The following is a 15,656-nucleotide window of genomic DNA, read 5'->3' as shown; positions in this document are numbered from 1 at the left end:
CTGCTTCTATCCGGGAACGTTCCCAAAAACTGGGAGCTGTTTCGACAAATGTTCGAGCTGTTCCTGAAGGCAACGGCTTTACCAAAAGAACCAAGGTCTGAAGCCGTCAAGACCGCGCTGCTGCTGAGTGCTGCTGGGGACAACGTCTTGGAAATATTCAAAAATTTTCGTTTCGCCGAGGATGAAGTCCAGGATGACTACGGAACGGTGGCGACCAAGTTTGAGGAGTACTGTCGCAAACAGCAGAATGAGGTCTATGAAAGGTACATATTCCGGACACGATTGCGAGTGGAGGCAGAGCCCTTCGAACATTTCTTGCGTGACTTGCGGAAACAAGCAGGCTGCTGCAACTTTGCGCAGTTAACCGACTCGGTTATCAGGGATCAGGTTGTGTTCGGAACAAATAATCCGAAGTTCCGGGAAAAAATGCTCAAGGAAAAGGACCTCACGCTGCTCAGGGCCGAACAGATCTGCAAAGCAGCGGAAGTATCGGCTCTGCAGAGCGAGGTGTTTGCGCAGGGGGAAAAGCTCGTGGCGCCCGTAAAAAAGAGGCAGCCATACAAGTGTGGCAACTGCAACCGCCAGCATGAGCGTGGGAGATGTCCGGCATTTGGAAAATCGTGTTTTATGTGCAGAGGCACTAATCACTTTGCGGTATGTGCAGAGGCACTAATCACTTTGCGGTATGTGCAGAGGCACTAATCACTTTGCGGCGTGCTGCAAGAGAGACCCCCGTGTCGGAGAAATTCTCAATGACCACGACAACTTTGAGATTCTCGACGTGAAGATTTGTAGCGTCAGGAGCCAGGCAGATTGGATCATCAACGCAAGGGTGGCTGACCAGACAGTCTTCTTGAAGGTGGACATGGGCTCTCAAGCTAACTTGCTGCCCAACTCTGTCTATCGAAATTGCATGGACAAGGCAAGCTTGACGCCAAGCAGCTCCGTGCTTCGAGCACACAACGGAGACGTCATCAAGCACATCGGCGTAGCGAGCCTACCAGTATTTGCGAACAGTCACTCGGGAGACATCGACTTCTGCATTGTCAAGAAAGGCAACCAGGCAATACTCGGACTGCTAGCAAGCGAGGCGCACGGACTTGTGTCTCGCTCTGTGGATTCTGTGAACAGCAGTGGCACCAACAGAATTGTAAAGGAATTTCACTCATTGTTCGAAGGCACAGGCTGCGTGACACGACAGTACCAGATGATCCTGCGAGAGGACGCGACACCGCTGGTCTAGCCGGCACGACGGGTGGCCCTGGCACTCCGAGAGCCCCTTCGAGAAGAGCTGGAGCGCATGGAACGGGGAGGCATCATACAAAAGGCCAACAAGCCAACGGACTGGGTGAGTCCCCTCGTCCTCGTACGAAAAAAAGACGGCAAACTCCGCGTTCGCATTGACCCCAGACGTATTAACGATTGTCTAAAGCGCGAACACTGCCCGATGGCTAAGCGCGAGGACATTGAGGCCGAACTAGTGGGGGCCAGACCCTTTCGCGTCTCGACGCGAACTCTGGGCTCCAACAAATTTCCTTAGATGAGGCCACTTCGACCATTTGCACGTTCGGCACGCCTTTCGGGCGTTACCGGTTATTGAGGCTTCCCTTCGGGATAGCATCGGCACCTGAGGTTTTTCAGAAAACTGTAAGCGAGATATTTGACTCAGCCCCGGGAGTACGTGTGCACATTGACGATATTTTGATCTGGGAAGCAACGCAAGAGGAGCACGATGCGCGCCTCCGAAACGTATTGCAGTTGGCCAGGCGGGCTGGCTTGACCTTCACTGCCGCAAGTGCAAGTTTGGGCTAACCGAGATCCACTACTTGGGCGACGTCATAAGCCAGGAAGGGATAAGGCCAAGCTCCGCGTTAGTCACGTCGCTAGGCGAAATGTCGTGCCCCAGGGACAAGGGGGCCGTGCATAGGATGCTTGGAGTAGCCAATTACTTTGGAAAGTACTTACCGAATTTAGCGGCAAGAACAAAACTTTTGCGTGGTCTCATTCAAAAAGACACAGTCTTCGATTGGACGGACAACCACGCCAAGGAATGGAAGGAAGTCTGCGTAATGCTTACTAGCGCGCCTTTGCTGGCTATCTTTGATTCAGCCCGAGAAACAAAAATCTCTTTTGACGCGTCAAGAAATGGGCTGGGAGCCGCACTCCTACAGCGTCACGGCGACAGCTGGCGGCCTGTAGCTTACGCATCACGGGTTATGACAGACCCAGAACAAAGATATTCGCAGATTCAAAAGGAAGCGATGGGTATCACTTTTGGCTGCGAGAAATTTCACGACTTTGTGTATGATCGTAACTTACTAATCGAAACAGACCACCGGCCACTGATAGCGATTGCTTCGAAAGGAATCGGTGACATGTCTCCGCGACTTCAGCGTTTTTTCCTGCGTTTACTTATGTACGATTACGCCCTTCAATTCGTACTAGTAAAACTGCTGCTCCTCACCGACATGCTGTCAAGGTCATCACCAGTGAAGACTGGGGATACCGCCGGCTCGACCGAAGATGTGGAAGTTCATGCCCTGATCGTGGTCGCGGGCTCGGTAAGCGAAAAGATCTTGAATCGCCTGGCTGAAGCGACCGCAAAAGACCCGGACTTGCAGTCATTCATACGCTACATGAACGGCAGCGGTGATGTGGAAGGCCAACTGAAACCACTAGTTTCCGTGTTATCACTTGTTCAAGGAACTGTATTGAAGGGGAGCAGAGTGGTGATCCCAAAGTCCATGAGGCCGGAAATTCTTAAACGAATCCATGAAGGACATTTGGGCCTTAGCAAGTGTAAAGCAAGAGCCCGACGCTTGGTGTTCTGACCTGGGCTTAACTCGGACATTGAAACTTTGCTGCAAGGCTGCGCCGTGTGCCGAAAGTATGCGTACTGACAACCGAGCGAGCCTCTTATAGTAAGGTCAACGCCAGATCACCGATGGTACAGAGTTGGGATTGACCTCTTTCAGCATGGGGGAGTTCGTACCTGTGTGTATCGGATGCGCTTTCTAAGTTTCCGGAGGTGGAAAAACTAGGGGACACCGCGGCACGCGCCGTTATTTCAAAGTTGAGCGCTATATTCTCAAGATACAGAATCCCGATGGAAGTGTGCAGCCCGACAACGGTCCGCAGTTTTCATCTCATGACTTTGCCGTTTTTGCTTCCAGATACGATTTCAAACATGTGACGTCGAGCCCACAGTTTCCCCAATCAAACGGACTCGCCGTAAAAGGGGTGCAGATTATCAAGCGAATCCTGAAGAAGACTGAAGAGGCCCACGAGGTCTTCTGGCTTGGACTGCTTAGCTACCGGTCCACACCACTAGAAGATGGTCGATCGCCGGGAGAGCTGCTACAAGGCAGAAGGTTACCCGGCCGACTTCCTGACTTCAACCAACTACCACGCAGGTGTGTTTTTGAGCACGCGAAACTGGCCACGCGAGGAAGGAGTCTGACCGAACTCAAGAAAGGGGAGGTCGTGAGGGTGAGAGACAAAGTGTGGGGCCTGCAGAGAGCTCCTGTTTTGTGTTCAGAGGCACCAAGATCGTATCGGGTTGTTACCGAGGGCAACCAAGTTTTTCGACGCAACCGACGACATCTTCTTGCAACAGGCGAGCCCTTTAGTGAAGAGGCTGCCGAAATCGTTAACTCGGATAGTGACAGTCCTTCCGAGGCAGTAGCTGCGGCAACACCACTCTCCTGCCACAAACCCACCAACGCCGCCGGCTGACAAGCGTCTAACACCTGCGGCTCCGAGGCGATCCACACGGCAAACCCGAAAAGCAGAGCGGCTGCAGTACGATCACAACTTGGCACAACTTCAGCGTATTTATAATTGGAACTCTTAATCGCATTCGTAGACAGAGGAAAATGTATCCTGCAAGTCACGTCTACGTTGAATGTAAACCGCATTGTCATTTTTCCTGAGAGATTAACATGAGCCACGTGCCTAGTATCTGTACTGGCAGCGTCGGCCTATATTACTAATTGCTTACCGAATACACTTGGTTGTTGACTTGCTACAGCCTGTCGGATACACACAGTGACCATATAACAAATAGCGAAAAAGAAGTTCGCGTTGGTCACTGTCCTCAAAATCAATATCGGCGGGACACGCTAAGCGATCGCCAGCGATACAGCTGATTGCTGGTGAGACTAACAAGCACAAAGAGCGAGCAAACCTCACTTGCGCGGCCGTTGCCTAGTCTGTTCTTGCTTTATCGCACAAAGTAAAGCCGGCGAGAATTCAGTGGCGTAGCCTGGGGAAATTTCAGCCCCCCCCCTCCCTCCTCCTCCCCCCCCCCCCCCCCAAAAAAAAAAGACAACCCAACCGACCCTATATTGACATTTGCAAGTACGGCCTCTGGGCTCCGCCATCTTGCGGCTGATGTCGGTTGACAGTATGCAAACAAAGCATTGCTAAGGCGTACCTGATAGTCAACCATTGTTGGGGCGTACCCAGAGTTCAGTAATGCTTGACTATCGGACAATCTACCTACACGAGCAGCAAGATGGACGCGTCCAGAAGCTGTACTTGCAACCGTCTGCAGACCTCGGAACAATACATATCTGTCTCCTGTTTTTTTACGTTTTGTTTTCTTCGTATTGAATAAACTTGCCGTAGCTTCTGTTTCTAGGCAATGCAGCCGCCAAAAAAATTCAAAAAATGTGAGCATCGTTCAACCCCATAATAATTGTGTTGGGTGTATGTTTATACTGCAGGAATTTAGTCATCCCAATGGGCGTCTGGTTCCTCAGCTGTAGATGAGAACCTTTCCCGAGCAGTACCGCCGCTAACCTCTTAATATGCACCAAGCAGCTGGGAAACATGACCGCACGCCGGTACGATACTCGTCCAGATCGAAGCGGGGAGGGGTGGGGATTGAGCCCAGGATGCCTGGGCTCTGCAAAGCGAGGCTTTGCTCCACGTGTTCCGATCTGGTGTACGGTAGCCGACTTTGGAAACTGATCTCTCTCGTCCTGTCTCGCCTTGGTCCTGATTTTCCGAGACAATCGAAAAGGCTCTCTCAAATTGCAGTTGGCCAGTCGACAACAACATATGGCAGCGCCAGCCACCCCTCCTAATTTCAAAAAGAGAAGCCCCAAGGCTGCGACATAGACAGCCGTCCAACCTAAGCAAAACCTGTTCGCACCGACGCTATCGCATTGTTGTTGAGCTAGATGTACCGGGAGTTTCTGAGAAGAGAGAACTGTGCTATTCTGCCCGGGTAAATCAACTATGCATCGCAGAAAGTTTATACTCCGTGAAAATGTGACGCTAGTGGTTGGGACGGACCGCAAAAGCTTGAGGGCATAACGTTATTTGGATCAAACTACAATATATAAAACAAACTTCTCTATTATCCCAGGTGAACCCATAACGCTAATTTATTCAAAACAAGAAATGACACTGTGGGCGCTGTCGCATTTATTTCATTAAAAAAAACAAAAAAAAACAATGTCCTCTCCCCTTCTCACGACTGTTTTCCACATATATTGGTCATCCACAGTGTCGAGTTCTTTTTTGACGATATTAGGCTTAAAAGGACGTCGGCTCGTCGAGAAATTTCGTTTTTCTCAATTATGTTTTTATCTATTTAAGGTCGAGTTTTTAAACTTTCGCGGTTTATCCGAATTGATAGCGTCACGTTCTCGATGAGTTTGAAATTTCTGCGATCCATTCCTTACAAAAATGGCATATCTGGACTTATATAACAAAAATATGGTTATATAAAACTTTCGGCGAAACAGGCCATATAATTCACATCAGTTTATATAAGGCATATCTCGCCAGATAAGCCAAATTTTTTAAATATTCATATCTGACTCTGCCAGATAGGGGTATATCTGCCTCCCATATAAAGCCAGATATTTCCCAATCAAATAAGGCAACCTTTATATATAATGCTGTTTTCTACAAATATCTACCAAAAGTGACTTCTTACTTGTATAAGAAATGTACCAATTAAATATTGACCATGTACCAAATTTCATTAATATTTACATGAGCTGCGCTTTATGCCACTTCTGATTTCGGTCAACCAAATTCCCATGGAAAGCAGGATTATCGACATTCGCGTATTGAACGTTGATGAAACGCTAATAGGGAGTTTTCGTAGATCGTTTTCGCCGTCCCGCTATGCCCTCCGCAACACGCTACGCTGCCCGGAACTCTACAGTGAAGGCCATCGGCGCGCAGGCGCGTTAGCGGATTGTTCGTTGCGGAAAGCTTAGCGGAGGGAAAAACGCGGTCTACGAAAACTTCCTAATGTCGACGAAGCGTGTGTCCGTGAAACGTGTATCCACGAGAAGGTGGCCGTGGAACGTGTTATCACGAAACGCAGGGAGCATAAAAATATCAGTATTCTACCTGCAGTTGTGACATGATTTCAGACCGCCAATGGCAGGTGAATGCTGGTAGAATTTCGGAGAAAGTATTCTCCCGGCTGCCAGGAGATAGACACGGCAAAAATTCTAGAGGTAATCTGAAAGAGTACCTGTAGGAAAACGATCAATTGTCGCGAAGTAGGTTGCAGTGCACTTACGTTGACGATACCGGACCTGAAAGGTGCAATTCGAGATACAGGTTGACACGGGCATGACAACCACTCAAACAAAAAAACGAGAGGGAAGGTGTCCGTGAAGATTCAACAGGATGTAGCACAAGCCGTCATTTGTAGAACCGACAACTAAACGCATCACAAAACAATTCTTGGGCTTCTTTGAAGAAATCGCTTGTTGCCGATATACGGATAGGGGCGAGTTGGAACGACATACTTAAAAGGTTGAAACAGCGCAAAAAAACGACAGGCAGGGTAAAGAAGGGCACAGACAGAGCGCTGGTTCGCAACTATTTTTTTATTGAACTCAACGGTGCGATATATACGCACAGTGGAGAACAAAAAGAAGAAAATCAGCCTAAAAAACACCGAAAAGAAACGCACAATAAACGAAGTGTCACCTCTAAAAAAACATACAGAGGGCACGCGCTAAAACCATGCTAATCAAGTGGCCAGAAAAGTAATCTCCTTCCTTAATAAAGCAACGGAAGGACTGCTGACACACATGACACCCGATCTTTCTATTTCTCGAGCCTCCAGAATCTCGCGTGTCAGCTGGTCCCGGTGACGTTGAACGACCTCGCACTGTTGGAACTGAGGCTGGCATCTGCAGTCACGGCAATGTATGCCGAGGTGACCGGAAACCGTCGAAGAGACGTTGGCAGCGCACAAGGTCTCTTCGGCGGTTTCCGGTCACCTTGGCATACATTGCCGTGGCTCGAATTCTCGGATTTAGAAATGAACGAACAGTCAATCGGTGACGGAATTACGGGGCACGTCTAGACCAACACGCGGCGCTAGGGTGCCTTCATGTGCGCTTTGCTTAGGGTGGTGGCATCTCGGCATTTTGTCACACACTTTTATTTTTATGTTTTGTTCTGAAGCGCGTGAAAGAGCGTGTCCCTGCACGCGCTTGTGGCGTTGACTATGCTATGGCGACATTTTGTTTTCGTCGATTTCTTTGTATTTTTCCCGTGAGCACGTGCTGTCGGCATCTGGTACTACAAAGGGTGGAATCACCCTAAACGGAAGGACATTGAGGCACCCTAGGGTGGTGGCATCTCGCCATTTTGTCACACACGTTTATTTTAATTTTTTGTTCAGAAGCGCGTGAAAGAGCGTGTCACTGCACGCGCTTGTGGCGCTGACTGTGCTATAGCGACATTTTGTTTTCGTCGATTTCTTTGTATTTTTCCCGTGAGCGCGTGCTGTCGGCATCGGGTACAACAAAGGGTGGCATCACCCTAAACAGAAGGACATTGAGGCACCCTACGTGGCGCTAACGTCCTGCCCCTGCGGTGGTGCTGCTATTGGCATTGCGCACGCGCAGACGGTCCACTTGACGCGCTCTGTGCGCACGTGCAGTGCCCACACCTCGTGCGGAAGCTGCGCCTTTTCCCACACCTCGTGAGGGCTTGTATGGAAACAGCGCGTTACTCTTTACGCAGCGTGAGCTCAACTGGGCGGAAGGGTTCTGTGGATCATTTGGACAGCATAATGTTTGGCAGCCCTCCATGCAGATAGTCAACATGTCGCAGTATATTGCCGGTCAGTGCAGCATGACTGCTGAATGGCACCGCACTGTACGGAAGACTAGCATGGGCGTGCGTTCGTAGAACCACTACTGCGTGGTGCACCTAAAGACCCCAAGCTATACTCCGTTTCACCTAAGCATTGACCGCAGCCTATGCTAGAAGCCGAGAGCGTCACGGGACATCTCGCCCCGCGCGACGCCTTGAACACCTTTCTGTTTGAGGCATTTTAGAGTAGGAGAAGGGCCCTAGCATCCCTTGTCTTGCTGTGCATGCACACGCTTCACTTCCTCGTGTCCAGTTTGAGCAACATTGATCAAAAGCCATGCACACTTTTATTCCTCTTTCGATGTGTCGCGATAGTACGTACATATATTTTCTTTGGTTTGAATAAACACATAAATCATATATTACATCTTTTAATGTACGGCACTTACTGAATTTCGTCTTTGCAAACTGAATTATTTTATTAGCACCTAATAAAGCCGAGGAAAAACAACATTGTACCTTTCATATTTTTGCGACATATTTGGAACCTCTCATCCCATGATACATTACTGCAGCCACTTATCAAATGCAACTATAAATTTCGATATATCTTATATCAAACCTTTTAGAAAGGAAAAGTGTACCATAATATAGACCAGCCTTTAAAAAAATATATCTTAAATTATTATTTAAAATTATTTTTCGTCATATTGCCTGCCGATTGGCCAAGTTCCATATCTTACCTGCACGTAAAGAACCGGTGAATTATCGGGAGTTCCTCTCTTCGAAGTGGTCATCTAAGGCGCATCCTAAAGGAACATTGAAACGATTTCTCTACTTTCGCTAAATACTACTTAGAATCACTCCCTAACGTTAATAACTGAATAAACTTGCCTTAGTTGTTCTTTCTAGGCAATGACAGTCGCCAATAAAATTTGAAAAATACGAACATCGTTCATCCCCTCAACTCGGAGCCAGAAGAAGCAGCCACATGGCCTGGTGCCTTTCCTATGCGTTCAAGGTTAGCTGGGGTTGACATCGTAGAGAAGGCGTGCTGAGCTCGGACATTGTTAGAGTTGGGCTCCTCTCATCACCGCAGTGGCTGGACACGTGCCGCTGTGGCACTACCCGACTGTCCGCCGAGGCATTAATTGATACGAGCTGAAGTCGAGTCCCTTACAGAAATGTCATATATGACCCAGATATATTTGATATACGGCCGTATATGGGCATATAAGTAGACATGTACGGCCATATATTGCCATACAAGGGCTGAAATCAGGGATGATATGGTAAGGTGACACCATATATGACGACATATATTGCCAGATAAAGCCATAATTGGTGCCAGTGGCTGCCATATATAACAGTATAGGATGCCTGATACTCCTGTATATGGCACTATATGGTGCCAGTCAACATGTAGATGCAGGTAGCACTCCGCGTCGGCCGGTATCGGGACTACCCTATTGGAAAACCCCAATATAAACAGCGTATTATGGATATTGGTAAACAATATATTTTTATTGTATTGCAATACTATATAAACAGTGTATTGGAAAACATTACATTTATTGTATTGTATTACAATAAGGATTTGTTATGGGATTCCAATATCCATAATACGCTGAAAATATTGGAATCCAATACCGTATAAACCCTTATTGGATCCCCATGTGTCGTATGGGGATCCAATAAGGGTTTATGATTCCAATATACTCAGCGTATTATGGATATTGGAATCCAATATATTATATTGGCTACCAATAAAACTATAAACGAGTTGGAATATCACGTTCAGCGCAACATTTCTCTGCAACGCAGTCTCTTCTTGTGTGTATTTGAGTGATAAATTAAAAAAAATGTTGTTGTTGTTGTGAAATTGTGAATAAAGAAGCAAAACACTGGACCTATCCATACCAAATATATTTAACATATTCCTGAACTGGAGGATCTGGCATTTACTGCAAAAGAAAGTTAATTGTTTAGGACCCTCATTCAAAAACTTGATGTTTGAAAACAGAATGTGAAATCCTCACCTTAATTAAAACAGCACCTGCTAGCTGTAGTTATATAGAAACTGCAAAATAAAAATTTGTGATTAGTTCGCGACAAGTAGCAATCCTTCAACAAGCGGGTAGATTCAAAATTACGTCTGCGTTTGATTGTGGAAAAATAAGCTTCAATGCCACTGCCACAGGTCATTCTGAGCTCGGTCAATTAAATATACGTATCCGCTCGTCTGGCTTCACTATTCCTGCTTCGCACCTAACTAGAGTATCTGGAATGCTCACCTTTGAGGGAAAACGAACTGGTGCTTGCTTGCTTGTAGGCCGTGGAAACTGGAAGAGAGATTTGCGGTTAGTTGCGTCCAAGTAGCAGTTACCTTGAGTAGCCACGTAAAGTACACTAAGTCTGAAAGATTCAAAATTACATGCGCGGGACATAGATATCCTCTTGCGACGTAACTGGGCACGTGTCAATGTCGCCCGCCTGTATTACAGAAAAATAAGCTTCAATGCAGGAGCTCCCAGTCGTTCTGAGCTCCGTCAATTAAAAATGCTGTACCGGTCGTATGGCTTCAGTATTCCTGCTTCGGGAATCTGGAATTCCCACCTTTGAAGAAAAGCAAACTGGGACCTGCTGGCTCTTAGGCTGTGGAAACTGCCAGAAAGATTTGCGATTAGCTGCGTCCAAGTATCAATTCCTTTGACCAGCCACCTACAGCACACTAAGCCGGATAAATTCAAATTTACATGTGCGTGACATAACATGCCTCTTGTGACAAAACTGGGCACATGTTTTGTCGCCAGAAAGACAAGCGGTACGGCACCTTTAATTGACGGAGCTCAGAACGAGTAGGGACGCTTTCACTGAAGCTTGTTTTGCTGCAATACACACGTGTATTGCGGCAAAACAAACTTCAGTGAAAGCGTCCCCAGTCGTTCTGTCAATTAAATATGCCGTACCACTTGTCTGGCTTCAGTATTGCTGCTTCAGAGCAATCTAGAAAATCTAGAATCCTCACCTTTGAACGAGAACGAACTGGTGCCGGCTGGCTTGTGGGCCATGGAAACTGCAAGAGAGGTTTCCGATTAGTTACGTCCAAGTAACAATTTTTTGGGGTAGCCACCTACAGCACACTCAAAATTACATGCACGGGACACAGATGCCTCATGCAACAGAACTCCCTTCGTCCTTGTTTTCTGTTAACTCTGCTCACCTTCACCACTCGCCTCCAATTTCTACGCTACTTCTTTAATCTCGATTCCCTGGTTCCCAAAGGCCATGCCATGGCTTGCACCAGTCATGGATCTGTCAGCTCTGCGACTGGCGCTATTGTGGCAAAGACGCCACAGCACCTGGCGCTTGATGTGCTCTTTCAATATTTTGAGCATGGCTGAAAACAGGTGAATGGGTGTCTAGTATGCCCTTTGCTTATTTGCGGATCGTTCCGAATCAGAGGGTAGGCGCTTCTGCGACCTGGGCGCATGCTCGGTATTTTACAATAGTTGAAACCGAACTCTGCAGGAATCTTGAAACATAACAAACACAATGTGCACGCCAAAAGGCATAGCAAATGAAGCACCCACCATCTATCTATTTTCGTTTCTTGTCCGCAAGAAGCTGTCGTATATATAGCCTCCCTTGCTTAAGCCGTTCCTCCCTAGTGTCCCGGTTGGGTCTCGTCCTGATGAATCGTCGGTGGAGACCTGAGGAGCGGTCATCATCAGATTAGACCTTTTTGAGACAGAACCATATACTTGCTGAGAGGAAGTACACCCAAACAAATCTCAGGCATGTCATTATAGTGCCTTTTAAATTGAGACGCATGATGTAAAATGAGACGTCAATACTGACGCAACCCTTTTGCGAACCCAAAATTTTGAAGGCCTAGTCCCCCTCGCTAGGGGGACAAGGCACATGAATCCCGGCATGTGGATGAAATTTTTACCTTAACATCCCGACTCAATGCCCATCCCTGAATATTCGACCGCCACACTTTTAGAAAAAAAAAATTTTTTTTAGAAAACACCAAGTCATCTACCACCCCTACAAACGCCTGAACCAAGCATACTCGTACCGTGGCTTGTTTGCTCCGTGCCGCCCCCAAGTTAATTCGGGCTGACAATGTTTTTTTTTTTTTTCAAATGGAACCCACATTCTTAGTTTTGGTTTGTCTTGTAGAAGCAGGTGGATACTTTTATAAAGCTTCCTCCCTATGCGCTTCCGATTCAACATTTTGGCAATGGCCAACCCCCGGGCTTTGATTTTGCGCTCTTTGATGAATGCTGAAACTCATATACGGGCAATAGCTCGCCTTGAAAATACTTGCTCTTGGTGGCCGAGAACAAACTCGTGTTCCTGATTGGCAGCCACTTGCTGCCAAGAATTGCTGCACATATCCTAAAGATTAGTCTAACACAGATGCTTTGGCCGGACAGAGACACAAAAGCCTGAAACAAGGCCACTATACAGACAGGTAGAGTGTCTGTGAGGAATGAAACAAACAACTCAGATAGGCATCAATCACTCACCTTGAAAACACTTGCCATGCGCGGCAAAAAACAAACTTCTGGCCTTGATTGGCTGGTTCTTGCCACCAAGACCTGCATGTATAAGAAAGAACCCGGTCTTAATTAAACTTGGGTGCTTTTGCAGAAGAGAGACAACAAAATACTAGTGCAAGACCACTACACATAGGTTATGGCATTCAAGAGGAATGAAATACAAAACTCATATAGGCAGGCAATAGCTCACCTTGAAAATACTTGCTCTCGGTGGCCGAGAACAAACTCGTGTTCCTGATTGGAAGCCATTTGCTGCGAAGAATACCTGTAGATATCCTAAAGAACCCAGTCTTAGTGTAACACAGATGCTTCGGCCGGACAGAATACAAAAGTCTGATACAAACCACAAAAAGCAGGAAATAGTGTCTGCGAGAGATGAAAAAAGACCCAAGTGGAGAGGCTCGTTCTGTTTCACGTTAGTCAAATAGTGTAGCTCCTTTTGCTAAAACGATGCATATTTGCTAAAAAAAGTATCTATATTTTGCCCCATCTAGCAGAGTTTACTGCCAAGGGTACCTGCACACCAGAATAAGTCAGAATTAGTCAGTTTTTTTTTCTTCTTTTGATGAGCGACAACAGAATTCTAAACAGGTGATGAAACAAATTATGAACCCAGCAAGACAGGCTAGTTTGCCTTGATGCAAGCAGAGTGCCTCGGCCAAACAAATGAGGTTCTATTCTTTATCACTTGTCATATTTGGTGGGAATAGTAAAGTAAATGAAAATAAGGCTATCTCTCTTGCAGCCCACAGCTGCAAACGAAATTCATATACCTCGATAAACGACCTAAAAATAAAATTGGGTGGAGGCCAAGCGGTTTATGGTGTCAAATTTCAAACTTACAGAATGTAGTTTTGGTTTAAGTCCTCCTGGTGTATATTGTTATCCTTATAACTATATTTACATTGTTTTTTTTTGTATTTCTGAGGCACAAGTACTTAATTTATACGCTAATTCACCTTTAGAAGCGTTTTAATTACACTCCATGCCTTTCTAGTGCTCGTAATTGATTCTTGGTGAAAGCGGTCTTAAATTTTTCTTTTCTTGCTGTCGCTGCTGCTTCCTTTCTCACCCTTAGAATGCTGACAACTCGACACAAAAGTAATGAAAAATGTGTTTAAAATGTCATGAAGATCAGCATTTCCAAGCTGTCCCCCTGCTTCATGCCCCGACCATGCCACCATACCATAGCTGAGTGCAGTGACAAATGGTCCCAGGTTTGTCACCCGACCGTTTTTTGGGCTTACGGTGTGGCGCGACTCATGCAGCACCTCTGCTTCGCGATGGAGCCAGTGAGCGAGGTGTGACACACTAGAGCTGTGCAAGCCACAGCTTTACAGCCTGCAAAGCGTGGGAAGATCCCTCTCCCTTTGCAGAGCTGGCATTAGCTCACCGAGAAGCTATTGCAAGCACTAGAAAGCCACAGAGTGTGAATAAAAGCGCTTCTGAAAATGAATTAGTGTGTAAATTATACATCTATATGTTAAAACTTAAAAAAGTATATATGTATATATATATATATATATTTAAATACTAAAAAAGGCAAAAAAGAAAAAAAAATGTTTCCAGGTGGGCTTGCCCCCAGAGCTCCACGGGCCCTTGAATTCAGTTCCCTAAAGCCCGCTTCAGACGGAACAATTTCGCCCAGCAACTTCATGTCGCAACACCAGCAACACGGGCCGCCCGCGTTCACATGCAGCAACCGAATTGCTACGACTTGCCATCATCATCATGAAATTTTATTTTTCTTACAGTATTTAGACGCAGAGTTATATCCTAAAAACATGTTTTTATATCTTTAAATTGCGCTGATTTTCAAAAATGATCCATTTAAAACCTGAACTAAGTCCTCAGTTCTCATCATCACGACCACAGGGGTGTCACGTGAAAATATTGCATTCCTGATTGGCTGCTGCCGCTTCAAACATCTCCGAGTAGTCAAAGTTGCTCGTCCGCTTCGAGCCGGACCCAATCTCAGCAATTCGTGTCGACCTAGGGAAAACTAGGGAACAACCCGCCAGCAGCCCCAAAATTGCTGGAAAGGTGGCCCCGTCTGAAGCGATCCTATACTCTGTTTCATACATAGAGTGCAACGCAGTCAAAGCTAGCGCACCGGTTTGCATTGTTGACCGTGCCTACGTTCGCCTCATAAGATAGTGCGTCCCCTGCAAAAAAATTTTTAAAAGTCGGAAAATGTGCCTCCTCGGGGCTAGTAACTGATAGTGGCGTTATGATTTCAACGGAGCACAAATGTTTTTCAAGAAAAAGGAAAAGATAATGTAAACCACCTTAAATTGTTTTCGTGTTCATCCGTGTGGCAGCCGCTGTGGGTTATATTCACGGATCGAATGAGTTGGGATGAACACGTAAATTATATTTCGGTAAAATTGTCACGAGTCGCAGGCTTAATGTATCGTCATCGCCATATTCTGCCCACAAATGTGAAATTAATTATTTATAATGCATTGTTTCTCTCCCACATTCATTATTCCTTCTTAGTCTGGGGTACTACTACGAATACAAATTTAAACAAAATACTTGTGATACAAAAGAAAATATTGCGAAGTATTTGTAACGTGTCATACCATCACCCTAGCGAACCTCTCTTTAAACGTTTAAATTTGATGCCTGTAAATAGATTATATAAATATCGTTTATGCATGACCTATAAATCCGAAGTACAAACAAATCTTCATGCCCTTAGTGAATTGGCGTCTCTCTCGCTAAGAGTAGCAACATATCCTACTCGAAACAGGGAAATTTGGACGCTCCCTATTTGCAAAACTAACTACGGTGAACAAATGTTAAAGTATGCACTTCCTCGACTGCTTAATTTTCTTGTTACTCACAACATTGACCTTCCGACAACATCTGTAAAAAATCTCCGAGCATTTTTTTCTTTTCCAAATGTGATTGCTTAGTTGTCATGTTTCATAACCTAAATTTTAGCTGAATTGTATAATGCTTTGCTTGCATGAGCTTTGATTTTGTTTGCCTCTT

The 15,656-nt window shown here is 46.0% G+C and overlaps 1 protein-coding gene across 1 annotated transcript; it reads left to right on the top strand.

The window, feature by feature from the left end:
- LOC120838473 lies at positions 1 to 702 on the top strand (the record flags this gene model as incomplete). Its single annotated transcript, XM_040208413.1, has 1 exon — positions 1 to 702. A coding segment is annotated over one exon (702 nt), but the record flags the coding sequence as incomplete, so codon positions are not given.
- Positions 703 to 15,656: the final 14,954 nt, after the last annotated feature.

This window comes from Ixodes scapularis, unplaced genomic scaffold (assembly GCF_016920785.2).
Source record: "Ixodes scapularis isolate PalLabHiFi unplaced genomic scaffold, ASM1692078v2 PGA_scaffold1__304_contigs__length_218370807, whole genome shotgun sequence".
Lineage (NCBI taxonomy): Eukaryota > Metazoa > Arthropoda > Arachnida > Ixodida > Ixodidae > Ixodes > Ixodes scapularis.
This window is presented reverse-complemented; position numbering and strand designations above follow the sequence as displayed.